The sequence below is a fragment of the Amphichorda felina genome (genome assembly GCF_050947745.1).
Source record: "Amphichorda felina strain 45539 chromosome Unknown scaffold_7, whole genome shotgun sequence".
NCBI classification, from domain to species: Eukaryota; Fungi; Ascomycota; class Sordariomycetes; order Hypocreales; family Bionectriaceae; genus Amphichorda; species Amphichorda felina.
The window spans coordinates 272,532-298,102 of record NW_028145043.1 but is presented as its reverse complement, the minus strand read 5'-3'; the positions used below and the strand labels follow the sequence as shown (position 1 = coordinate 298,102).

At 56.1% G+C, this 25,571-nt stretch overlaps 10 protein-coding genes across 10 annotated transcripts; 4 read left to right on the top strand and 6 right to left on the bottom strand.

Moving 5' to 3' along the window:
* Positions 1–295: 295 nt before the first annotated feature.
* Positions 296–841, top strand: MMS2 (E2 ubiquitin-conjugating protein MMS2; the record flags this gene model as incomplete). Its single annotated transcript, XM_083196257.1, has 3 exons — positions 296–448; positions 508–713; positions 778–841. 3 exons carry the CDS (start codon positions 296–298, stop codon positions 839–841), a joined length of 423 nt encoding a protein of 140 aa, XP_083047465.1.
* Positions 842–1,474: 633 nt separating this feature from the next.
* On the bottom strand, positions 1,475–4,348 carry ACO1O0_006878 (uncharacterized protein; the record flags this gene model as incomplete). Its single annotated transcript, XM_083196256.1, has 1 exon — positions 1,475–4,348. One exon carries the CDS (start codon positions 4,346–4,348, stop codon positions 1,475–1,477), a length of 2,874 nt encoding a protein of 957 aa, XP_083047464.1.
* A 2,694-nt stretch (positions 4,349–7,042) lies between these two features.
* On the bottom strand, positions 7,043–8,818 carry ACO1O0_006877 (uncharacterized protein; the record flags this gene model as incomplete). Its single annotated transcript, XM_083196255.1, has 1 exon — positions 7,043–8,818. The coding sequence occupies one exon, from the start codon at positions 8,816–8,818 to the stop codon at positions 7,043–7,045; it is 1,776 nt and encodes a 591-aa protein (XP_083047463.1).
* Positions 8,819–9,718: 900 nt separating this feature from the next.
* Positions 9,719–15,095, top strand: MON2 (FtsJ-like methyltransferase-domain-containing protein; the record flags this gene model as incomplete). Its single annotated transcript, XM_083196254.1, has 6 exons — positions 9,719–9,796; positions 9,849–9,915; positions 9,966–10,346; positions 10,393–10,481; positions 10,531–13,029; positions 13,083–15,095. The coding sequence occupies 6 exons, from the start codon at positions 9,719–9,721 to the stop codon at positions 15,093–15,095; spliced, it is 5,127 nt and encodes a 1,708-aa protein (XP_083047462.1).
* An 82-nt stretch (positions 15,096–15,177) lies between these two features.
* Positions 15,178–15,926, bottom strand: ACO1O0_006875 (DsbA family oxidoreductase; the record flags this gene model as incomplete). Its single annotated transcript, XM_083196253.1, has 2 exons — positions 15,178–15,825; positions 15,882–15,926. The coding sequence occupies 2 exons, from the start codon at positions 15,924–15,926 to the stop codon at positions 15,178–15,180; spliced, it is 693 nt and encodes a 230-aa protein (XP_083047461.1).
* A 504-nt stretch (positions 15,927–16,430) lies between these two features.
* On the top strand, positions 16,431–17,477 carry saf4 (CWC16 protein; the record flags this gene model as incomplete). Its single annotated transcript, XM_083196252.1, has 1 exon — positions 16,431–17,477. One exon carries the CDS (start codon positions 16,431–16,433, stop codon positions 17,475–17,477), a length of 1,047 nt encoding a protein of 348 aa, XP_083047460.1.
* A 540-nt stretch (positions 17,478–18,017) lies between these two features.
* On the bottom strand, positions 18,018–18,840 carry ubc8 (E2 ubiquitin-conjugating protein UBC8; the record flags this gene model as incomplete). Its single annotated transcript, XM_083196251.1, has 4 exons — positions 18,018–18,157; positions 18,226–18,407; positions 18,468–18,582; positions 18,804–18,840. The coding sequence occupies 4 exons, from the start codon at positions 18,838–18,840 to the stop codon at positions 18,018–18,020; spliced, it is 474 nt and encodes a 157-aa protein (XP_083047459.1).
* Positions 18,841–20,732: 1,892 nt separating this feature from the next.
* On the top strand, positions 20,733–21,815 carry ECM31 (3-methyl-2-oxobutanoate hydroxymethyltransferase; the record flags this gene model as incomplete). The annotated part of the gene is made up of 1 exon (XM_083196250.1): positions 20,733–21,815. The coding sequence occupies one exon, from the start codon at positions 20,733–20,735 to the stop codon at positions 21,813–21,815; it is 1,083 nt and encodes a 360-aa protein (XP_083047458.1).
* A 295-nt stretch (positions 21,816–22,110) lies between these two features.
* Positions 22,111–22,500, bottom strand: atg12 (ubiquitin-like autophagy protein Apg12-domain-containing protein; the record flags this gene model as incomplete). Its single annotated transcript, XM_083196249.1, has 1 exon — positions 22,111–22,500. The coding sequence occupies one exon, from the start codon at positions 22,498–22,500 to the stop codon at positions 22,111–22,113; it is 390 nt and encodes a 129-aa protein (XP_083047457.1).
* A 369-nt stretch (positions 22,501–22,869) lies between these two features.
* ACO1O0_006870 (L-Aspartase-like protein) lies at positions 22,870–25,101 on the bottom strand (the record flags this gene model as incomplete). The annotated part of the gene is made up of 1 exon (XM_083196248.1): positions 22,870–25,101. The coding sequence occupies one exon, from the start codon at positions 25,099–25,101 to the stop codon at positions 22,870–22,872; it is 2,232 nt and encodes a 743-aa protein (XP_083047456.1).
* Between the last annotated feature and the right edge of the window lie 470 nt (positions 25,102–25,571).

Sequence of the window (25,571 nt, the reverse complement as noted above, 5' to 3'; positions counted from 1 at the left end):
TGCACGTCACTTCCAGTTTGCACATAAGTCCTACACCTGAATCAATCGCGGGTTTGGCGGGCTTCGGTGGGGAGCTGTTGATGCCCCGCGATCCACCCTAGACTCCAATCCCACCCGGCTTCTCGTGAGACAAACGCCCGACTTTCCATCCCCGCCGGCCTCATCCAGTCGCTCTTTGACATCTCCCGCGTCGGCGACCTTTTCCTCTGCTTTTTTTTTTTTGGCCTAGATTCCTTGATCAGCGACCCAAAATCGTCCCGAGATCGTCCCATAAAACGAGAAATACGACGTAACCATGGCTGCCAAAGTGCCCCGCAACTTCCGCCTCCTCGAGGAGCTCGAGAAGGGTGAGAAGGGTCTCGGCGCAGAGGCCTGTAGCTACGGCCTCGAGGATGGAGAGGACCTGCTCATGAGCAACTGGAACGGCACTATTCTGGGCCCTCCCCACGTACGTCGCCCTATGCCTAGCCCCCAAAGTTTGGCAGCGCGCTGATATGCCACTCCTAGTCCGTCCACGAGAACCGTATCTATAGTGTCAAGATGCACTGCGGCGCGAATTACCCCGACGAGCCCCCGACCATTCAGTTCGTCAGCCAAGTCAACCTCCCCGCCGTCAACCCCCGCAACGGCCTCGTCGACCCCAGCATGCTGCCCTGCCTCGCCCAGTGGAAGCGCGAAAACACTATGGAGACGGTCCTTATTGAACTACGGAGGTACGATCTAGAGCCCCGACCTCCCCAAAATAGCGTATTTGAGACTTTGCTGACAGGAAGGCAGGTACATGGCTGCCCCGGCTAACAAGAAGCTCCCACAGCCCCCGGAGGGTTCGACCTACTCATAGACTATGCAAGATGGGGCAAGAGGACAGATGAATGGTTGGGGAAGGGTGATAGAGGGAGGATACATGGGAGGATCAAGACAAATCATACACGCTCAGGGGTGGGAGTAAGCACACTCGGAGCTGATGACAGTGAAATCACGACACCCTATCCATCTATTCAACCGCATTAGCGACAGACTTCTAATAATGGGTGACGCCCATGCGCTGCTCGCCAGGTCTGCGCGTCCCTTTCCCTCGCCTGGGCCTGCAAGCATAATAAGCTCCCAAAGTACCCATACACATCCAAAACTGCCAACGCCGGTGTAGAAAACAACAAAGAAAACCGTCGTAAATGGGAGCGGTTGCTCAGGTGGGTGCGGAGAGTCGCAAATACAAATACCCCCAGGCTCCTTATATCCCCTCCCTGCTTGTCCCAACGTCTCCCAGCGTATTATTAATATATGTTACAGTCGGTCGTTTATGGTCGTAAAACAATAGTATATCTAGGTGCTTGCGCCAGCCGAGGTTGGCAAGCCAAAAAGAAAAAAGGGAAAAAAAAGTGGTGACTAGTCCAGAGAGAGATCGCAACTTAGATCCTGAAACTTGGTAGGAAACTGCTTAGATAAAAAATGTTTGTCGTCGTGGATATGTGCTTTAGTCGTCATCTCCTAGCCACTGGAACTCTGCGAATCCTTGGGGCGGCCCAAATGCACTCAACCGCGCACTTTGGTTCTTGCGTTTGCCTGGCACGGAGGGGAAAGCATTCGCAATGGGCGAGATCGAGATGGGGCTGTCTGGCCGAGGAATGCCCGCGTCCTCATCACTGTTGGAACGCCTCTGCTGGTGTCCTGGCGGCGGTGGTAGCGGCGATGGCTCATCTTCCATGATGCACCAGTTTTGGTATCGGTTGTCTCGGGCTGGCAGTCTAATATCCCTCCTAGATTTACTCTCGTGCCTCTCCAAGTTGGAATGCTGCTGGTAGTTGACCGGCCCGTTCGACTTGGGCATAGGGAGGGAGTCCCTCGAGTTAGTGCCCCGCGGCGGCGAGGGCTTCTCAGAGTCCGTGGTTGTTTGTTGCTGGAGAATCTGAGAGAGGCTAGGGGCTGGAGAGGTGGCAGGATGAAGAGGTGGCGGGGCATGGCTCCTCCTAGACCCCAGACCAGTCTGCTCAGGGCCGCTCAACTTCCTAGGTGCGCTCTTTGGGGATTTGTGGTGAGATGAGGGGGGCGGCGATAGTACAAAGACGGTTCCATCAGCAGTGCGCGCCGGCAAACGGCCCCCTTCAGCATCATCACCTTTGGCACCCGGAATAGGGAGGTCAATCATTGATGGAGATCTCGACGAGTCTCGCCGAGTACTCTTTGGACCTATGTCCTTGTTCGTAGGAGGAGCAGGGAAACCGAAGTTGAACGTTGATTCCGTTATGGTGACATCGGACGGGTTAGACCTATGGCCCTTCCGTGTTGGCTGCGGCTGCAACTGAGATGAGTCCTCCTCCTCTGGCTTGGGAGCCCTATTCTTGCGCATCGTCCCTCGTTTCTCACGCAAAGCTTCGATGAGCATTTGCTCGCGGCGGGTCAGCCCCATGATGTGTTCATGGACACTGTTGCGTGATCCGGGAGAGTGCATATGCGAGTCTCCAGCACGGGGGCTCACAGGTGGCGTCGGCTCCGCCGCGTTCAACGGCGCGGGGATGCTTGATTCTCGGCGCACAACTAAAGCTGGCTCATCATACTCGAGGTCCGAGTCCGCGCTATCTTGTTCCAGGTGAGGGCGGGGACCCTGGGCTGAGAACATGGCCACTGCGCGTGCCTCCTGGACGCCGTAGCCCTCCCGGCCCTGCCATGTCATAGCGGTGCTCGCGGATGAGTTTGTCGTTGAGAGCGAAACATCTGATGGGGATGCTGAGAGCTGGAGCCCTTGGTCTAGCTGGGAGCCCTCTTGAATGTTGGCTAAAGACGAGGACGGCGACTGCGACGGGGACATGGACGGTGATGTCGTCTGGCTGGAGAAGCGGCTTGGTATGGTCAGAAACCCGGCTGGCGCGGAGCTCATGTGCTTGGGCGCGAGGTTGGATTGACGGCTGCGTTGGATCTCAGCGTCGCTAGGAATTGGGGCCTGGAGGTTGGTGGCGTCAGGGATAGGAGGAGCGTTCGTGGCTGTCAGGGATGGACGCCTGTGGGCTGATGCGGTGGATACAGATTTCCTCGAAGACGTCTCTGTGTACGCGTCACCGACGTCCTCCTCCTCCTCCTCGGAGTCCGAGGACAGCATTAGAACGCTTTTCTCCTGGAGATCCGCCGCTTGAATGCTCTTTTCGGTTCGCTTTGACGCTTTCGACGTCCGAGTATGGCGGCTAGAGATGCTTGTGGCGTAGTCTACCGGCGACTGGGGTTCGAGTTTGGTTGGTAATGGTGGATGGAAGACGTGAGGCATGCTCGTTTGACCTGGGTGGCTAAGATGGGTAGTGTGGCTCTTTTGGGTCGAGTAGCTGCTGCGAGAAGAGGGACTGGCTACTGTGGGATGGCTACTGCGGCCAGAGCTCCGGTCAACCACTTGTCGTTTCGGGTGCGAGTCGTAATCGACTGAGGAAGCTGTCTCTTCGCGGACATTCGAAAGCCTTACTCCCGGTTTCCGAATGTCACTTTCCGTTCTGGGGGCTTCCTTGACCATTTCGTCATCGTCGTTCATCACCTGTGCAAATGACATCTGCTCGTAGTGTTTGTATAAGCTAGGCAGCTCGTCTAGCCTGTTGCCGGAATTTGCGCTTTGATTTCCGCTCGTCTCAGGCTGCCAGCCTCCGTCGTCTATGCCCTGGCGCCTTAAGCTCTCGTGCGTAGGGCGTTTTTGAATCTTTCGTCGTGGGCGTTTCCCGCTGGCCGTAGACACTGGTGATACTATAGATGGCGAGCGTACCACGTAATCGTTGCCGAGCATAGGCCCATCCCAATCGTTGTCATTGCTTCGAGTGCCTTGCTTAGTCTGAGAGAGGTCGAGCTTGGTGGGCTTCTTCTTGCTCTTGGTAGCTGGTACAGGTACGGGGGCGGGGGCGGAGTGGGCGTTCCCCATGTCTAACAGCCGCTGAGCTTTGGGTGGTGGTCCCTTGGCTATGGCCGAAGCGGAAGTTTGCTGCGTGACAGAGAGCGGGTGCCTGGTCTTGTCGTACCATGACTTGATCGTCGACGTCGAGGCCTTCTCGCGTAGGATGCTCCTACGTTCAGAACGAACTTCATCTGATCCATTGGACCTCAAATTGCGAGGCGAGACCCCGGACTCATCGGCCCATTCCATTTCTCCCCTCTGCCCATGCACATAGCCTCTGCTGGAGCTATTGGTGGTAGGCGCTGTGCTCTCGGATACGGACACGCTGATGCCCGAGTTGGAGCCATTATCCCAGGCCCTTGGTGTTTCGGCGGCGAAGTGGGTAGACCCAAGGACCCTTTGAGCCTTGCTCCTGGGCTCAGATGGTACGACGGGGGGCGGCTGCTTCTTGCTGCGGCCGGGGATGGGGAATGTGAACTTGGGCATTGTCGCTGGTGGCCGACAGCGAGGTACAGAGGCTCGCTTGCTACCTTGCGACGACGTCGATTCGGGTAAGAGGCGACATGTAGCAGCACAGGTTATAAAAGAGTTCTCTTTGTCTTTCAACGGATCCTAAGACTTTGCGGGTTGGCGAGAACGAGCAATCGCTGGGACGGGTCTGTAGTGTGGCCGATCGTCGAAATGCGAGACCTCTGGTGTCGCACGGTCGTCGCTCCCACGTGGAGGTCTATCGCCGGTAGTATTCCGTTCTATGGGGGCACGCAGCGACGTAATTCGAGATCGCCGGTGTGGCGCGCACCCAATGCCCAATGCGAAGGCGTTTTCGAAGTATCAGTTGGAGTTGCTGAATATTGATTGTGAAGAGGAAAAAGAATGTTAGACTGATCAGTCGGCGCCATGAGCGCAGAGCACACGAGGAGGGAAGGCCCTTGCTGTGAGCCTCCAGCTACACCTACCTAGCGAGCGGGCCCACAGTGCTAATTAACGAGCACGTTGTCCATGAGGGCGTCTGGGGCTGGGTAAATTATCAATCTGCGATGACCCTTATTAGCACTTAGCAGCTCTCATGCTAGACGTCGATCCCAACCAAGTGGAGGCTTGCTAGCCATGGTAGGATGGGGGGTACTATTTCAGATTAGTACATTTGTCGGCAGCATGCAGCACCGGAGAACCTAGGAGACCTACGAAGTACATGGTACCATTTTCATGAATCCAGGGCACACCGGGCTCATCAAGTCGACTGCATCGTGAGCTTGACCTGGGACAGTTCGCCGTAGCATGACGACTCACCGAAGAAGCTGAATGGAACGACATGGAATCATGGGACCGACCCGCCATGCGAATCGTGCTGCGCCCACATAGTATTAGCGTGGAACAGGAAAAGCGCTGTGAGCGAACTGGCGCCATTGACTAACAAAGCTCGGTCAGGGGTCCGCAAGATGGTGTGTATTGTCAATTGTTATATCTTACAGTCGAAGTGAACGGCGACCTCGTCCCTGGCGACCTCCTGGGGACCTGCATCTGTGAAATTGTTTGTTCTCCCGTGCTACTGGTGGTGGATGAATTGGTCCTGCAGTGCTGTTACGCTCATCTCCCAGTGTGCAAGGGGAGGTCAATGCAACTGCGATGGCATCCACACACACGGATGGCTGCAGAAGGGCAAAATGGATGAGTTGCATGGATCATCACGGATGATGGGCGAGGCAGTCTCATGGTTCTTCTTCCACGTACTCCGTAAACGCAGGCAGTGGACTACCCCCTGGGCCCTAGTGTCCAGGGCCCCTGAAGTGATGAGTCCCTGACAGTGGGCGCGGGGCTGCCGAGCGCGCTGTCATTCCATATCATCAGATCCATCCAGCGCTGCAACAGCCTACTCGTAGAAGTGCAAGCGTTGCCTGGCCTCCTTCCTCTCCAGCGCCCGATTGCCCTTTGGCTGCACCACATAGGGCAACCTCCAACCCGTTGCAGTTTCCCGAATCTCTTCCCTTACCCACGTCTGCTCCTGCATCTCCCCGTCGGCTGGCCACCTCGACTCCTTGGTTTGCTATTAATTGCTTGGCGCCTTTGAGACACCAGATCGTCAGCCGCAGGGCGATGCTCCACCAGAACTATCGTTCCAGATTCTATACTACGAGCGGTGAAGATGTACGGATACATTTGCTTATTCGCCTTTGAACGGTAAAGGCCGTAGCCATCAATTTGATTTACATTTTGATAAGAGCTGTTGTTTTTACTTCGTAATGGCCTCTAGGCACTGATGCTAGTTCGGAGCCTTCTCGTATACAAACATTGAACGTGATAGACCGCTCCCCACATGGCCCTCCGCCTCTGTCGTAGGTTGCCAATAGTCTGCAGCCCATGAGGCGTCAGAACCGAGCTGTCCGGGACACCACAGATGGATCATACCTGTGTACGTACAGTGTCTGCGTGTAGGAGTGCCTGCCTACCTGCCTACCACGATTACGAGCATGTTCTGAACCTGGTGTTTGTTAGTTTCGCCGTACGAAGTACTGGCACAGTGACCAGTCGTCACGTCGTGTCTCACAACGATCGGAGACAAACACCCATGACTCCACGAGGCGGTCTCAGAAGACGAGACGCACCATCCATTATTAGGCCTGGGTGGCTTCTTACAGAACACAGACACTACTAGATTCCTGCCGATAGAGGATGGTATCATCATGGTATCGGAGATAGGTGCTGCGTTCGCTCACCGTTGTGTCGTTAAACGAAGATGTCGCCGATATTACGCGGGATTGGAACGATATTATAATCGGCGTCCTCCGTATCTCCACGATGACGTTTGATTAGCGAACAACGACCCATGACAGGCCTGCAGATTGGGACTTCTGCCTTACTGTCTACCCCGGCATGAGGCGTCTATTCGACTGTCCCCCCATCTCGCAGCCGGAGATCGACGGAGCTAATCACATGGGTTCGGAAAATCAAATTGTACTAGTAATCAATTAAGTTTGCACTTCTGTATCATTCCACGTGAGAGTCATCAATTTGTCCAAAACAACACCAACTCCAACCTGACCAGTTCCTTACTTTTGCCCATCCCCGTGATATAATGAAACTCCGGATCCAAGATTTCCCAGGCAGTATAATTTCCCCGTGGGATCACGACCGCGTCGCTCCCCGCTTGGTATTGCTAGAAATATAGCAAACGGAGAGACTTCACAGGTATCTCATCTTGAGCCAATCCTCATTCCTGAGGCCCAAATTGAGCCCGTTCTGCGCCCACCACTTGCGCACACGGCTCTGGTCACCGATGCTATCCTCCAGAGCCTCCTCAATATTGCACGTCCGGAACTCGACGGGCTGCTTGCGGCCCTCCATGCCCTCCAGCTCGCCGTGGGCGAACCGTCGCCACCACTCCAGCACCTCGACGTGCTGGTGAACAGTCGGCGAGATAAGCACCTCCCCATCAAATACGAGCTTGCTGTCGCCCTTGAGCCGGCGCCACGTCTCCAGCACCTCAACCTGGCCCCAGCGGCTCGCCATCTTGGCCACGCCATCGCCGTGTGCCACGGGGATGCCTGACGCATCCCACCACCGGAGCACATCGGCTTGGCCGTACTGTGTTGCCCACAGGAGGGAGCGGCCAGGACGGAGGACGACATTGTCGTCTTGGGCGGCAGCATCGCGCCACCACTCGAGGACGAGGAGATGGCCGTTGGCGCTCGCCTGCTCGAGTGCCGACTCGGTGTAGCGTAGCGGGAAGCCAGAGCGGCGCCACCACCAGTCCAATATGCGCACATGGCCGTTCTTAGAGGCCCTGTCGACAGCCTCGGAGTCGTACATGTGCTTTTCGCGGAACCAGCGGCTGTGCTTCCAGTAGTCGAGGACATCCGTTCGGGGGTAGTAGGCTGAGGCTTGAGTCGGCAGGGTAGTGCCGTCAAAGGCCTTGAAGAGATCTGGTCGGTTGGCCTCGAGGTACGACAGGACATCGATCAGGGCAAATCGGATCACCAGCCGCACGACCTGGACTGGGATGTCGTGGAAACTCGGGGGCGACTGGGACAGTTTTTTGCATATCGCGGCGGCATCACACGTCAAGACTGTCCATTCTAGTTCGTGTTCGTAGACTTGTAGTTCGTTGGTGGGATCCCTCGGGTGCAGGGTCCAATGCGGCGGCATGGGAAGATTGGTGTACATGCCCAGCGCCTTAGCCAGCTCCCAGTCGCCAGAGTAGTCGAGGATGATGGTCCATATCTCGGGCGGTAGCTTGGACTGGACTTTGACATCGCTGTCTGAGACTATCGACATGCTAGTGGCGATCTCGACATCGCGACCAAGTCCAAGCAGATCTGCCTGGTTCTTGATGATTGCCAGCACCTCGATGAAGCCATTCCAGTTAGGTACTCGCTTAGGATTCGGCGTGCCCTCGTAGTGCCACGTGATGGGCGATATGATTCGAATCCAGTTCCACTTCCGGTGGATCTTGCTGAGTTGGCGCTTGGTCATGGGGTTCGCCCACATGTGGGTGCTCATACCAGGCACCAGGACAATGCTCTTGGACGTATCCCAGCCCCTCAGAACCTCGCCAAGGAAGGTATCCGCGATGCCCGCTAGCATCTTGGCTATCCCATCTGCATCGAGAGGCACACAGACCATGAGGTCGGTCCACTGCACCAGCTCGTACGCCTGCTGTCTGTAGAACTCGACATCGTCGGCGTGGTCTATCTGGCCAGGGGCGAGGCTCTGATTCTGCATGACAATGATGGTCTGGGTGAGGCGTGGTACGACATCATCAACAATGGCCCGGGTCTCGATCTGCGTATTCTTGGAGAGACGGATCACGAGTGCCTGGGCCCAAGAGGTGTCGCGGGGGCCGGCGGCGGCAACTAGGAGGTGCAGTTTGCGTTTGCGAGGGGCGAGGGCATCGCTAAGTGAGGAGGTCGAAGACGGAGAGGATGCGAGGCGAGGAGGAAAGCGCGGATAACTCGACATGATAGGGGTCGCTTTAGATATCGGGCTACAATGTATCGGGGACCATGGTTGATGCTGGGTCCAGGATTGGGACCAGGCGGTGAGAGTGTCGTGTGCAGCGAAGGACAGACCGCAGCACCACGGCAATGACTCGGATGTATCGGAAGCTTCGTAGGTGTTTGTGGCAGCGGCTGCGGTGATTCGTGAAGAAATTCAGGAAGTCAGAAGGTGACCGATGTTGCGGGATCTAGAGTCGGGAGTAGGGCGGTTCTTATGACAATATGGTGTTGAATGCAGCCATGTTGGTTGGGCGGCGAAATTTCGAGACCTGCCTGCTCTTGGATTGACGGTGGCGGCACAGCGGGGTTCCCTGGGCACTGGCCACTTCAAAGCCGCTTATCGCCTTGGATTACAGGATGCGAACTCAATTCTGGTCTTGCCAACGGTTCTTTCAACATGGCGCGTGTAAAGACGGTTGGACACGTGAATTTTCCAATGCTCAGTTAAGGATGCCTGCCCTGGCTCACATAAGGGCTAGATAACGCAGAGTTATATATAGTTGCATCTGCCCAAGTGATGACGTCCATAGGCTGCAGTCCATTCATCCCATTCGTGCCTGGTGCAAGTGGTGCCATTCCTCCTAACACGCGCTAAGGCGGTGTGGGATTCTGCCGATTTTTGTTGTCAGCGCGGTAGAGCCCGGGCCTCTTACAGGGGGGTTCAGATACAGGACAGTTTCACGGGCAGGCAGCGACCTCGTCAGCGTGGTAACTTCAAGACAGGCTAAAGCGATACTTCCGGAGGACCAGGGCTCCCTTTGCTTTCACAATACCTTGGCTGAGGAACTGCATGGAGCGAAAAGAGCGATAGCAGGGACCGTATGCGCGCTGATGGCCACTGCGACGCCTTTGGCTGCCCGTTATGACGACGCAATTGCTGGCCACGGAGCTGGCCAATCTCATCCATGAGAGCAAGCGGAAGCACAATGACCTCCGCCTGGTGAGGCCCCCATCGCGGTACATCATGAAACAAGAGCTGACTGCCACTCCAGGCGGCTGAGAAGTCCCTCGAGGAACTCAAGAACTTGAGAAACTCCTCTGAGCAGGGTGCCCCTGAGGGTACGCCATGAACCCCGTCTGCGCGAGCATCACCTAACAATAGCCTCCAGAGCTCTCACAAAAGGTCAACTTTGTGAATCCCTTTATCATCGCCTGTGGCACCAAGAATGCAAAGTTCACCGCCATCGCCATCGTCTGCTTGCAGCGCCTTATCGTCGCCCGCGCCCTGCCGCGCTCCCGCCTCAACCAGGTACTCGAGGCGCTCATGCAAGCATCGTCGGCGGGCCTCGACGTCCAGCTCAAGATCCTCCAAGCCCTACCGTCACTGTTGCAAAACTATTCTGTCGATCTCAGAGGAGACCTCTTGGTCAATGCACTCAACATTTGCTTCACCCTGCAGAGTAGCAAGAACGCCATTGTCAACAACACGTCCGCCGCAACACTGCAACAACTCGTCGTTTCTGTGTTCGATAAAGTCATCGCAGAAGACAGTATGTCTCCTCCATGTCTCTAACGGATACATGCTAATGAAATTAGAGAGCGGGACGGATGCGTCAGTAGCTGGTGTTGCCCCAACGGCTGATGGAGAGGTCGAGCTTCGTGCCGCTGCGCTGGATGCCTACAGAGTGCGTTGCCTGAAATTTGTGAAGAGTGTTGCCACTGCTAACCTGCCAGATATTCAACGACTTATGTCTCCTCACAGAAAATCAAAGACCCGAGTTCCTCCGGTTCTCCGGTCTTCCCCAGACGTTTGGACTAGAACTGATCGAATCCGTCATCACCAACCATGCCTCCGTCTTCGCGAGCCACCCTGAACAGGTCCATGTCTTGCGCACTAGGGCAATGCCGCTCATCACAAGTGCTCTCAAGGGTAGGCCATCATTTGCTACGGCAGTTAGGCTTGTCCGTATCCTCTACACTATGTTCCGCCGGCACATTAATCTGCTGCCGGATGAGTGTGAAGAGGCACTCGAAGTTCTGACCCAACTTTTGGATCACGACACGACGCTATGGAAAAGAGCACTTTGTATGGAACTATTCCGGGGTGTGTTCTCAGAGCATGCATTGCTGCGACGTATCTTCGCACTCTATGATGCAAAGAAGGGGAAGAAGGACATACTCAAGACTTTGACTGCAACCTTTGTCCGATTGAGCACTGAGAAGCCTGCTGTAATTGGTCTTGGAAACCAGTCCACCATGCCAATTTCTTCTTCACAAAGTCCTCTAAACATCGCCCAAGACCAGGCTATGCTCGAAGCAAGCGGCGTTGCTGGCATTATCAACAGCTCTGCTGGGTCTGAAGCTTCCAACACGGGGATCAGCACTCAATGGAGTACTATACGCGTGCCTTGCATCGACCAGCTGGATAAGACGGAGCCTCCGACCATCCCCGAGTCTTACACATATAGTCTCATCTTGGCTTGTATCTCATCTTTGTCTGACGGCCTTGCCAAGTTTGTTCTCCCACTCACTGTCGCTGCCGAGGGGCGCAGCCGGAAAAGAGCAGCCAAAAACGAGAGCGGTCGCGACTCACCGGCGCCATCCCAGTTTGAATCAGAGGGACAGCCGACGATCGAGAGGAGGGATCGGTCATCGTCATTTAAGAAGAACCCGGTACCAGTCAATCCTCTCGCTATGGAGGACCATCCCATGTTCACCGAGGTCAAAATTTGCGCCGATATAGTCGAAGAGTGCTGGCCCGCTATCCTAGCTACCTGCTCGACATTTCTCTACGCTGCTCTTGACTCTGAATACTATCATGGGTTGGTTCGAGCATTTCAGAGGTTTGCCCATGTGGCTGGCATGCTGCAGCTGTCGACGCCACGGGATGCATTTCTCACAACACTGGGCAAAGCAGCAGTGCCACCAAATGTCTTCACGGCTTGCCTGAATGCCGGCCAGTATCGCCCAGCGACTCCCAGCTCTGCAATTGAGGTACCAGCCAGCCTTCTTGGCAATGCCAGAGGCCTGTTGAGTACCGAAAATCTCACAAGCCCTGTAGAGAAGCCAAGACAGTCCTCGGTTGATACCCAGGCAGCAACACTAAGCACGCGAAACCTACTATGCCTTCGAGCTCTACTCAATCTAGGCATTGCTCTCGGACCAACACTCGCCCAGGCGTGGGGAATCATACTAGGGACGCTGCAGCAAGCGGACTTGGTTCTGTTCTCGAGCTTCAAGGCCCCTGGGAGAAACCCATCCTTTTCACGTGGCCAGGAACAAGGCAGCGAGGATGCAGCTTCGCTGACGGCCAACTTTGGTAACGAAGTCCGTGCTGTCGAGACGGCTGCTTCCAGGCTCATGGAGAGCACCATCGACTTCCCCAACCAGTCTTTCCTTGATGTTGTCAATGCGATTTGCCAGTTGCTCGAACGAAAGTTGGGTGACAAGGGGGATACGGGAAAACAGCAACAGGCTACGTCGACGGAGAAGTCGCAGAGCCTTCAAACTCCCGGCGGGCAGCATCGCCGGGTCTCGAGCTTCTCAAATCAAATCTCCACGGGCTCGGTTCAAGAGGATCAATTTGCACTCGCCAAACTTGGGGACGTTGCCTCGATCAATATGGAAAGGCTTCTAAGATACTCGCCTGAAGAATCTGGCTGGACCCTGGTTACCGATGAACTCATCAAGGTCTCGGATACCATGATCAACGGGTCGACTGTTCGAACAAGAGCTGCCGAAATTCTCACTCGTTTAATGCTTGAAGCGGCCAATATGGCCTCATCTCTGCCCCCTGAAACCCGGGCTCCAATACAGCTACGCATGCTCGGAGCACTCAATGGTGCATTGGAGCCGTTGCGGGACAATGACCGGCAGGTTTCTGTCGCAAGCCACGCGACTGGCGTCGAGATTCACCGGATCATCCTTGACGGCTTGAAGGGAATCCTAGAGGAGTGCGGTGAGAGCCTCATTGGTGGATGGGAGATTGCTTTTGATATTATTGGAAGCGTCTTTATCATGAAAGAATATGGGCCTGGAGATCGTCCCCGCGCCGCAACTGATCCCACAATCATAGAAACACGGTCATCCAAGCTCGTCAGGGCCTCCTTTAACTCGCTCCAGCTAGTCGCGTCCGACTTCCTAGCGTCGCTACCCAACTCTTGCTTCCTCATCCTCGTTGATACTCTCTACAAGTTCTCATCGCAAGATGACGACTTGAATATTGCGTTAACGGTAAGATCGGCCCTTGGACTAAGCCCAAGTAATATCAGCTAATGGCAATCTAGACTGTGACTTTTTTCTGGATCCTCTCAGACTTTTTGTCTGGGAAAAATGAATCTCTCGAGATTACAGCCGACCTCATGCAAGAGACGGAAGCATCAGATCTGGCTAAGAAGGCCGCGGACCGCAGTCACAAGGGCTCAGTTCCTGCTCTATGGATGCTTCTACTCTTGCGACTCACCACAGTAGCCTCAGATGATAGGCTAGAGCTGCGTAACAGCGCCATCCAAACGCTTCTCCGCATATTTGATGCCTACGGCGACAGGCTCAGCCCCGAGGCGTGGTCAATATGTATCAAGTCGGTCGTCTTCAAACTCCTTACCGCGCTCGAGGAGGAGCTCAAGGCGGCGCAGGGTGAGGGAGTTGATGATAGCGACCGCAACGACTGGAACGGGACTGCTGTAGTCATTCTTAACGGTATTTCAAACCTCTTGGCCAATTACCTCGACGTCCTCACCCAGCACGCGTCCTTCAAACAGCTATGGTGCGACTTGCTTGGGCATCTGACGATCCTGCTCGACTTTGGGGTTCTCGAGATCAACACAGCCGCCTTCAAATCTCTAGCGCACATTCTCTCGCAAACTAGCCACCAAGGTGGACCAACCCTCAAGAAAGAGGCGATAGAGCCAGCGTGGGAGTTGTGGTCCCGCGGAGTGCCTGTCTCGATTTCCTCAAAGGATAAGAAGGGCGATAATCAAGCCTGCCTCATCGCCTATGTCGAAGCACTTCGCGAGGTGTACAGGCTAATTGAGACTGACTTGGGCGTGGAACGAGTCCGAAAGATACTAGGGTTACTGAGAAACGTAGTCGAAGAGGCGTCGGTTAGCAGCTACGCTTCCGATGTCGAGCAGGCAACGCAGCTACAGACCCATGTTCTGGGAGCTATCCAGATGCTTCGAACAGATGTGGACGGCGTTCCAGCCGCCATTATCAAGCAGATCTCCGAATTTATCACGCTGGCCTTTGAGCAGGGGGTTGCCTTGGCTAGGCCCAACCCGAAGCGAACGTATGTCGCCATGTCCAAGGCAAGCATGCAGGCGGTAGAGGCTCTGGTCCTGAAGCATGCAACAGACAAGGATATTTACACCAGCGGTGCCTTCTCCAACGCCTTAGCAGCTCTCTGCAAACCCATAGCGTTGAAGTACGATTTCGATATTGTCACCAAATCCACGCAGCCCTGGAGGCTAGCAACAACCACGGCTCTTGCCATTCTAAAGCCGACCTTGTCTCAGCTCGATAAACTCGAGATACCTACTTCAACCTCCCAGCGCGTTTGGTTGACGATTGCCGCCATCGCCGATGGGATCCTTGGTGCTGACTGTGAAAATGCCCCAGCAGACACTTCGTTCGGTGACGATGAGTCTTTTGACGTTTCTTCCTTCCGGGCGCTGCGAGAGCTCATCATCCCCTCTCTCGGAGCGGAAAATGTCCAAGACAAGGCTCGCAAGTCGTACGGCGAAAGCCTTTTCAAAACATCCATCATCCACTCCCCTTCGCCAGCGGATGAGGGCATCATTTCCGGCACCCAAGGCGCTGGGCTGTCGGCCCTCTATACAAAGGGTGCCGGGAGGACGGTACCCATTCCGCCGACGAAACGGACACAGATGGCCTACGTTGCCCTGGACGAGCTCTTCGCTCTTGTGTCGATAGACGAGGCAAGCGAGCGGCAGTCGACAGCGCCTCTCCGGACTCGCATAGCCTCCACCGCTGCACCTTTCCTTATCCTCCGATGTGGCCTAACCCTGAGGGCATACATTACTGACCAGCCCCTACGAGGCAAGATGCCTCAACCCCTAAGCCAGCGTAAGGAGCTCTTGTGGATGCTACAGAAGCTGGTAGCGCTGAACTGCGAGAGCGACGCAATCCCAGCATTGGGCGGGGTGGAGAGCGAGAACAAGAAGCACTTGCTTCGTCTGTACCCGCTAATTGTCAAGGCGCTCGGCGTTAGCCAGGATTCCGACGTGCTGAGGCTGCTTGGTGAGGTCTTGGAAGTTGTGGGCGGGGAGTTGGGCCTCTAAACGTGTTAGAGGATCTTTATTTGCCTATGTTGTAGAATAAGCGCTCGAATTCCGCCGGCTCTGTACATATAACTGGGATTCCTTATACTACCGTGTCAGCCTCCTTGACCTTGATGAAGACGTCGAAGAACTCGGAGGCATCCTGCGCCCCGTCGATGCGATGCTCGCCCTGGATGATATACAGCGGGACTCCCTTCCCCTCGGCCACCCGACGGTACTTTTCCTGCTCCTCGTCCACGTAACGAGCAACCTCCTCTGAGGAGAAGGCCTCATCCACCTCATCCCCCGTCATCCCCGCCGCCAGGGCAATCTCCCGCAACGTCTCCCTCTTGGCAATGTCCCTCTCCTGCTCATGATACGCCGCCAGCAGACCCTCCACCAACACCGACTGCACGCCCCCGCCCTTCCTCCTGCTCACGTACGCCAGGCGGTGCGCGTCCTGCGTAGGGCCTATGTTCCCGCCCCACCGGAACATGATGCCCACGCCGCGCCCGTTGCGCTCCATCCTCGCCTGTAGGGCGTCGCGCTGGTCCTGGGAGAGGTGGCCTAGCTTCCTCTCGGCGACCTGGGACTTGGGGAGGGAGGAGCCGAAGGAGATGTGGCCGCCGGCGTGGTTGAGGAAGTAGGGGCGGTAAGTGAGGGCGAAGGAGTCGTCCGTGCGGGCGTTGGGGTAAGTTTTGTTGTAGAGGGCCATGGCTGCCTCGAGGTTGCGTTTAGAGATGTAGCACCACTGGTGTTGGTCAGCTTGGGGATGTATACAGGATAAAAGAAATGTAGGAGCTTTACGACGCAGACAAAGTCGGAGACGATGTCGATGTTGATGACGGTCATGTTGGGGAGTCACGGATGGAGAGTATCACAATAGAGTGCTAGGCTGGGGGAAGCTATGGATGAATACTACAGATTAAATAGTGAGCGAGGTTCCTTTAAATAATTAGATATTTAGCTGGTGCCCCCAGTGGTCTAGATCATTGGCAGGTTACTGTTCGTCATCACACTCGGTCTAGAGATCCTACTGCGGATATGACCTCTTATAGTGGGCGGAAGTCCGCCCACGAGGAGACAATGTGTCATCTCGCGTACAGCGTTAAAAATGCTACCTAACTAATGATTCTATTTCTAGTTATCCCAAATAGTACGCCTTTAAAAATTACAACGGATTCAGGTAGACTTTTTCAACCCGGCTTGGAGCCTGTACCTAGATGCCCAACTGACCATCGCGGGGGTCGTGGTCCTCAACGCGGTAGCCTAGCTCCACCACCTCGAACTTCCAACTTGCATCTACCATCGACACCGCGCTCACCGCATCACAACCCTCCAATCTCATCGCCCACCATGCAGGGCTTTAACATGGGGCGCTATGTCCCCCCGGACATCGAGGGCACCAAGCTCAGCGGCAACGCCCTCCACCGCCGCCGCGCCCCCGGCACTACCAACGCCCGAGGCTCCCAGACAGTCCGCTTCGAGATGCCCTTCGCCGTCTGGTGCGCCCACTGCCCACGCCCGACCCTCATCCCCCAGGGCGTGCGCTTCAACGCCGACAAGTCCCGCGACGGCGCCTACCACTCGACCCCGATATGGCGCTTCCGCCTGCGCCACACCGACTGCGGCGGCGAGATCGTCATGCGCACCGACCCCAAGAACACGGCGTACGAGGTCGTCTCGGGCGGCAAGAAGCGCGACCACGGCCCGGGGTCTGACACGGCCCACCGCGACGGCGGCGTCGCGCCCATCCTAACGGACGCCGAGCGCGAGGCCTTGCGCAGGGACGCCTTCGCCAAGCTGGAGCGCACCATCGACGACCGCGAGCAGCTGCGCGCGGCGGGCGAGCGCATCGACGGGCTGCTGGAGGCGTCGGCCCGTCAGTGGGACGACCCGTACGCGCAGAACCAGCGCCTACGGAGGGCGTTCCGCGCGGGCCGCAGGGAGCGGGAGAGGGACGCTGCCGCCGCGGAGGATCTGCGGGGGCGGATGGGCCTAGGGATCGACCTGCTACCTGCGAGCGAGGAGGATGCGCGGCGGGCGGCCGTGGTGGACTTTATGCCTGCGGAGGGCGCGGACGGTGGGGATGCGCTTGCGAAGCCGCTGTTTGGAGTCGAAAGCAAGAGGCCAGCTGGTCTGGAGGCGAAGAAGAAGGGTGTGACAAAGGCGGAGAGAGAGGCGGCTAAGAGGAAGGATGGATTTGTCTCGCAAGTCATGGGCAATACGAGGGCTGTACGAGACCCATTCTTGAACGGCAGCAAAGCAGTCGACGCCAGGGGATCAGCGAGGCTGCCAGGCGTGAAGCGCAAGCGCGAAGGTCAGGATGAGCTGGAGCCGCCGGCCAAGGCGCCCACACAGGCTAGCTCGAGCAGCTTGTTGGTCAACTACGATTCGGACTGACATGATGATAAACGACAAGTAGGGCTGGGAACTTCAACTATGGGACTAAAAATTGGCGTTTTTGGTTATGGGAGACTGGCATGATACCCCTTTATGATACCTACATGGAACATCGGAGCTGCATAGACAGATAGAATAAGATTCCACGAGGCATGGTTAAGTGAACGTATAACGATTTCTGTTGTTTTTTGGACAAATGATATTTCTGATTATCCATGACCGTGTGCATGTCCTTGCTGGGAATTCCTCAGCACCTGTCTCGCCGCCTCCATCATGGCGATCAATACCTGTCCCCACATCGCCCGTTCCATAATCAGAAGTGTGGTCTGCTACCCAGGGGTAGACCTAATAGGACTAAGAGGATGAAAACAGGAAGGACAAAAACAGGTGAAGAGGAGCTCCTGGACTGTGCAAATCCTCCCTTCTCGTCACTCCCAAATAAACCCAAATGGCGCCGTAAGAATGACTAATCAACTTGATGCTTGCCCGTATCCTATAAAACAAAACTCCCCGTGACGAAGAAGCGGATTTGCGTGTCAGCTACACGTCATCCATCTGACCTGCAGGTTCGTCATCTCCGTCATCGGAGAAGCTTGCCACAGATGATAAGTCGTCGTCTGCCTCGCTCTCGGCACCCGCGTCGTTGGCGGCATCCTTGTTGGCGTACTTGTGGACATACTCTGTGCTTCATCAGCCAACAGCCCTACTTCCACCAGCACCACTGATACGCTACAGATAGGAGCCTTACCCTTCACCTTAACTTCGTAGTTCTTCGGCTCTCTAATCAGAAGGGCTGCCGCCTCCCCGTTCAGTGGATCCGTCGGGTTCGGGTATCGCAGAAGCTGTGGGAGGAAACTCTCGAATATGTTGATCATATCAAACATAGGCGACCAGGTCTGATTGATAACATCGAGACACACTGAGCCTGATCTGCATCCTGTCTTAGCGTCCTGGCTCTGCCACTCCTCTTCTCTTGCGGGTCCCACTTACAGCTCGTCGATGTTGGGGTGGAAGATCCGGTTGACGAATCCGATGCTCGGCGACTTGTAGGGGTAGGACTCAGGTAGCTCGACGTGGACTTTCCAAATGCCACCTTCGAACGGTGCTATCGATAACCGGTCAGCTAGGCCCTCGCCTGAATATGTGCCGGTTGGGCTCACTCTCTGTTGGTCCTTTGAACCGCACGTAGAATTCTGACCTATCGGTTCTTGTCAGGACGGCATGTTCGAGGAAGGCGGGAGGATCGGGTCGCCTGGGGAGTGTGATAGGCTTACACTACGCCATGTTAGCTTTCTTGTATAACGGCAGATGGAGCTTCTGACATACTGTTATCATTGACCAGAGTGACCTCGTAGTCGCTCATGAGCCTAACTCAGTCAGCAGGACACCCTCGCTAGAGCCACAGTGATTAATCGTACAGCCTGCCACCCATGTTAGCATCTCAGTCCACTGAAGTGGCTTCGGGGGGGGAGCGGCGCAGGGCGTACTTCATGACCTAGAAATAGATCTGATCAGCAAGGATACATGGGAAACCGAGATATCAGAGCAAAATCCAAAACTCACATCCGTCTCTATTCTTCTACGTGGGCTGCTCATCGTCACGGATGGCTTGCTGTGGTTGTTGATCGTCTGGATGCGGGGCCGTCGGGGGAACTGGCACGACGTCACAGGGTCTTGGAGGTGCCGGGGTGTCCGGAAGCGTGGGATGAGAGAAGGCAGGGCAGGGCGGCCGGTGCCGTCGTGGTCGGGGCAGACGTTATGTACTGAGAGGTCGTTTCTTTGGAGGAGTTGGAGGAGAGGGAGATGGAGAGCAACAAGGGCGACGGTTGGATCTTCAGGTCCAATCGCAAGCGTCACATCACCAGTCACGGGTTGGGAGCGAGAGGGGGCCCGCTGATCGCGCTACCCGACGGAAGGTGTGCCCGGACCTGAGAAGGTTGTTTGCTGAGCTAATGAGAGCGGGAAAGAGCCCAGTGCGCTGTGCCTTGTGTAGCCTGAGAGGGAGAAAGCGAGCATAGCCAAAGCAAAAAAAGACTAGCGAAGTCCTCAACCTGCATATGTCCAAAGCTTATTCTAGAGCCATCTCTATCCTTCTGCCATGTCTCGATAGGTAGCTTCAAGTTTGTTTGAGGATGGTTACGTTGTTGGGCTGGAGTGGGAGCCCAGCCCACAGTCTACAGTGGGGTAGGTAATACTGGCAGCTCAGGTCCTGAATCGGCGCATCCACAAGTGATCACTGGGTGGTTTGGCCTCTTGTGGCGGGTGTTTGCCCCGCCACAAGGGTGGTTTATCTGCGTGTGGTCAGGGCATTGTGGCACCAGCCCATCGTTGGGTTGAGATGCTTCTATTTCATCGTAGGCAGCGTCGGCCCAAGCAATGGTTTCCTTTGTTCCCGTCCTCTCATTGTTGATAATAAATGCAGTCACAGCCGTTAAGGAAGGATCCTTGTTCAAGGACACAATTTTGTACGGTTACTAATAGTATGTCCGAGCACACTTGTCTACCACCCACGGCTAGTAGTACCTACCTTGCCTACCTTGCCTACCTTGCCTACCTATATACTCCGTACCTAGATGATGTGGCTACTATCAATATACGATAAGACTACTGGGGAGGAGAGACTTGCACAGAGACAATACTAAAATGGATTGTATGACGACTTCCATATTCCCTACTGGGCCAAACCTTATGCCGTTGTGAGGCAAACGCCCCAAACCCCAAACCCCAAACCTACGAGTAGCAGTGGTCACACCAACAAGCGTGTGAGACCCAGCGGCACCTCCGGGCCATCTCCGACCGCAACGCCGAACATTTTGGCACTTTGCCTCGGCAGCCCGCATGCCGGCTCAGTCGGTGGGCTCGGTGGTGCCTGTCCAGGCTGTCCAACTCGCACGCGCATTGGCTGGCTCAGCCACCACGGCGCCAGAAGCCCGAAACGCCAGAGCGACCGCTGACTGTCCACTGGGAACTAGGCGTGGGGCGAACCTCGGGGCAGTGGATGCTGCTCGAAAACACCATGGGAAATTTGGCAGAGATACTCAATTCTACAACGTAAAAACCATCATGATGGGGGTCATCATAAAAGCCCTCGTGCCCGCCCACGGCCTGCAAATGGGAACCTCTCCTCCTCCCCCTTGAAACGCCCCTGTGATCGGATTCCTCATCGCCACTTTCGTCACTTTTTTTGCCCCTTGAGAAGAGAAAAACAACCAAAAAAGTACGCCTCCTCTATACAGGGGCCGCCTCTCTCTCGACATGTCCCTTCTCAGTACATCTCGGTCCTGTGCCTCGTCACTGGGCCGAGCTGCCACGCGGTCGCACCACCTCCGCCACCTATTCCCGGCCGTCACCACAACACCCCTCTTTCCCTCCCCCTCACACAACACAGCATCGTCAACACCCTCACCCATCACCCAATTCCACAATGCACTCCAGACCCGCTTCTCATCCCACTCTCCCATGGGCGCACCCGCGCCCAACCCGCGCAAGAAGGTCACCCTCGGCACCTTACGCGCCCAGCACCGCAAGGGCGAACCCATCACCGTCATGACGGCGCACGACTTCCCCAGCGGTCTGGTCGCCGATCATGCCGGAATGGACATGGTCCTCGTTGGCGACAGCCTCGCCATGGTCGCCCTCGGCATGGAAGACACCAGCGAGGTCCTGCTCGAGGAAATGCTGCTGCACTGCCGCTCCGTCGCCCGCGCCGTCAAGTCCGCCTTCACCGTCGGCGACCTGCCCATGGGCACCTATGAAATTGCCCCCGAGCAGGCTCTCGCCACGGCCATCCGCTTCGTCAAGGAGGGTCGTGTGCAGAGCGTCAAGCTCGAGGGCGGCAAGGAGATGGCCCCGACCATCCGCAAGATCACCACGGCCGGCATCCCCGTCCTGGGCCACGTGGGTCTGACCCCGCAGCGCCAGAATGCCCTTGGCGGCTTCCGCGTCCAGGGTAAGACACGCGACGGTGCCTTGCGCATCCTCGAGGACGCACTGGCCGTTCAGGAGGCTGGCTGCTATGCCATGGTCCTCGAGGCCGTCCCCGCCGAGGTGGCTACCCTCATCACCCAGAAGCTGAGCGTCCCAACCATCGGCATTGGCGCCGGCCCTGGCTGCTCGGGCCAGGTCCTCGTGCAGACGGACATGACTGGCAACTTCCCACCCGGCCGCTTCCTCCCCAAGTTTGTCAAGCAGTACGGCAACGTTTGGGGCGAGGCCATGCGTGCCATCGAGACGTACCGTGACGAGGTCAAGAGTGGGCAGTACCCTGCTCCTGAGCACACGTACCCGGCGCCCAAGGAGGAGATCGAGGCGTTTAAGGAGGCCATCAAGGATCTGTAGTGGGATCCTCAGTTCTGTGCCGTCTCAGTCTGATTTGTCGGAAGATTGATTTTTGCAGTAGCAGCGTGTTGCTTGTCGATGACGATCATGATATTATGGACGTAAGCGTATAGCATCTTTGGCGTTGGGGGGTTTTATTTCTCGGGTTTGATGTTCAGAAAGCGTGTCTTTAGACAGACGGCAAGACAGGTAGTTGAAGGTTCACCCAAATGCGGGAGTTATAGAATATGCAACGACGAGTTGGTCACGACCATCCTTGAAGCACTGTTCTCGTTAGCCCACCTCCGTCTCGTAGCTACCGTGACACATCCCGTAGACTCACCTGATGCAGATTACCCACCACCTCATCCAGGCTCGGTGCGAAGGCACTGTTCACGTACAGGAAGACGCTGTCTGTGTCCTTGCAGCGGAGCTTCCGCCGCAGGTACCGCACCACCTCTTCGAACTTGCGGGCGGCACTGATCTTGCACACGTCCTGGCTCAGCCCAGGCGCTGAGCCCACGGGCTTGAAACGCACCACAACCTTGTCCTTCGCGAACATCCCCGCACTGGCAAGTGCTGTCGTGGCATCACGCGGGAGGTCTTGCAGGACGACTGAGGCGGTCATGGTGAGTGGGAGGTCAGGCGAGGCCGCACGGGAGGAGTCCTCGTCGATGGGTGCTGGGGAATCTGTTCCTGAACTCATGATGCTGGAGTTTGGTTAGGGCAGGAGGTGATGTCTCTTGGGTGTGAAAATGTGTTTGGGGAGTTTCTGTGTTTCGTTCTGAAGTTTGAAGTCAAACAGGCTTGCTGGAGATATGATGACGACGAGGCAGCGTTGAGAGCTCATGTTTGTACCTTGAGATATTACGCAGGTCGCCTGGAATTGGCCAGCACAGTCCAATACAGTGCATACACGGTTCTTACACACGGAAGTGGAAGGAAGCACGGAGGAGACGCTGGATATTTGTACAGAACTTTGACTCACCGACATGAACTTGCCACAATGAAACAAGGCTCATTGATTTCGAGCCAAAATCTTTATATAGTATCTAAATGTATCACCTAGGTCTGTCTAATTCTTCTCACCGTTTATACAGTCATCCCACCGCTCCTTTGAACCGTTAACCTGAGGAGCCTTCATCTTGCTCCACAGCTCCCTATACTCCTCCTCCGTCTGGCGCGCTGGTCTCGTTCCCTCAGCGCCCTCTATGATCCAGTCCATCATCTCGCCTCGCAAGCTCTCGTACACCATCGTAACCCAGCTCCCGATCGTCTTCTTCCCCTCCGTCGGTAGGCCGTGCCGCGCGTTGTACAGAGGGTCGTCGTCCAGCCCATAGTGCGTTGGGACGCCCAGCCGAGAGCGCACCCACGCGTACAGTGGTGCCGTACCGTCACCCAGCCAGCTCTCCACTGTGGAGGCTGCAGTGGTCATGTTGGGATAGAACATGGAGCCCGCCGTGGCGGAGATGGTCTTGGAAAAGTGGGATCGGAGGCTGGCGAGCTGGGAGAGGGAAATTTCCGGTTTGGTCTTGGCCAGGAACTCGGCGACAGGAGCCATGACAGCTTCGACAACATACGGGATGCGATCCTTCCATGACCCAGCGTTCCAGTGGCGCCACGTCAATTCGATAATTGGGAACGTCTTGTCCGTGAGCTCGGCCAGCTCTACGCTAGACAGGCCGAGCCCGTGGAACGCACCCTGCTCTGTCACGTCGGGCAGTACCTTGTCACGGAGAGTTCTGAGGAACAGCTCTTGGGCAGTTCGCAGATCGATAGCCTGGCAGGACACGTACAGATGGCACGCGCACATGTGACGCACCAGGTCGACGGCATCCATGGTTCGGCGAGCCGAGAGGAGAGCCAGCGAGTTGATGCCCTGGTTGTGCATCTCGGCTGACATGACGTGGGCGGAAACGGGGTGCGCCAGCGAGGCTAGCTCAGACATGTAGGCGGCCATGTTGACGTCAATTCCCTTCGCGGTAAAGTTCTCCTTATCGCTGGCGTTGAGGTTGGCTTCTAGACCGTTGTTGGTAGACGGGTGGATCATCTCGGAGACCTGTGAGAACAGCATCCGTCCGATCATCTGCAATGCTAGGCGCGTCTTGTCCATGGCCGATGTGACGGACACGGCCTGGAAGTTACCTCCAGAGTACACGTCACCCATGGGACCGCTGCCGTTCGCCATCGCATCGGCGTCGACCAGAGGGTTGTCCGAGGTAGAGTTGAGTTCAACCTCGAGCTGGCTTTGGGCGAGGAGCAGATCCTCGAGATAGGGTCCGACCCATTGGGGGGCGGTCCGCGTCGAGTATCGATCCTGCCAGAGACCATCCCCATCGCGCCGTCTCGACTCCAGCCCAACAACATATTTGGAACCCTGCAATGCCCGCCGAATGTTGCTGGCCGCCTCGATCTGCCCGGGGTGAGGGCGGATGGCATGGATAAAGGCTGATGCCCACTCAACATTACCACCCAGACATTCTGACGTAAAAGCGGTGCAGATCTGGGCCAGATAAGCCAGCTGCTGAGCATCGTAGAGCACAAGACTTCCTAGAGACACGGACGGCGCCGTGCCATTGATCAACCCAAGGCCCTCCTTAGGACCCAGGCCAGACGGCGAAAGTCCACTGTCCCGCAGGGCCTCAGGTGACGGTACAACCTTGGCTCCCTTTCCCCGGCCAACCTGCACAAACACATCTGGGTTTCCCGTGAGAGCTCCCGCGATGTACGACATGGGCATGAGATCACCTGAAGCCGAGATGCTGCCCCGGAGTGGTACCAAGGGGACAATGTCCTTATCCAGCATGCCAATGAGGTTCTGCAGGACCTCGAGCCGCACGGCACTGTGACCTCGGAGATTCTGGTTTGCGCGGGCCAGCATGGCACCCCTCACCCACTCCGGAGACAGGACATGACTGGGCTCCCTCTCATCGTTGGCGGCCGGATCCTTGTCCCAGCTGGTAACAATGGCGCTCTGGGTGTGCTGCAGCAGACTGATCTGGAGGTCGACGACGTCGCGAGTGCGAACATCTGCGCTGCCGCCGAAGCCGGTGTTGACTCCGTAAACAACCCGCTCCTGGGAGAGGTAATTGTGCAGGGCGTCAACGCTGCGCTCGATGCGACGGGCGAGTCCCTCATCGGAGCTGATGGTGGGGCGCACCCCATAGCGAGCAACAGCGACGAGGGCCGAGATGGTAAGGTTGTCGCCATCTAGGATGACGCTAGAGTGTCCTTTTTTGAGGTCCTGAAGCTGCCTCCACAGCCGGATGGTTGATGTGGCGTGCGCCGTAGCTGTTGCCCCAGTCATTTTGCGCGATTGATCGATGTATTAATGCGATGTGATAATTGAAGAATATCCTTCTTCTGCAGGCCTGGGCGGTAAAGGTTCCTGAGACGGAGCGGTGAGACTTATTATAGAAACTTATGACCCGCATGCAGTAAGCAACGTGAATCAGTGAAACACACCTCTCCCGATGAATCATGAGGTTCAGATAGGCATTTACCCACGATGAAGACAACCCCGATTTATACCAACGATAAACTGAGACACAGAGAATAGATGGCCAGAGCGCTCAGAAGAAAGTAAAAAAGGTCAGCTGGTATCTTGCCCAGCCACTAGTCGATGCTCCCTAAAACTGCTCCTTCTAAAGCTAGCCATCCGGCTTACTCTGTCCTTCCTTTTCTGCCTGGTTACTATGCATCTGGACTTGGGGACAGATAAGACGCTATATGAGCACTCGTAATCATTGGAAAGTGGCTTGTGACCAGTGTGCACAG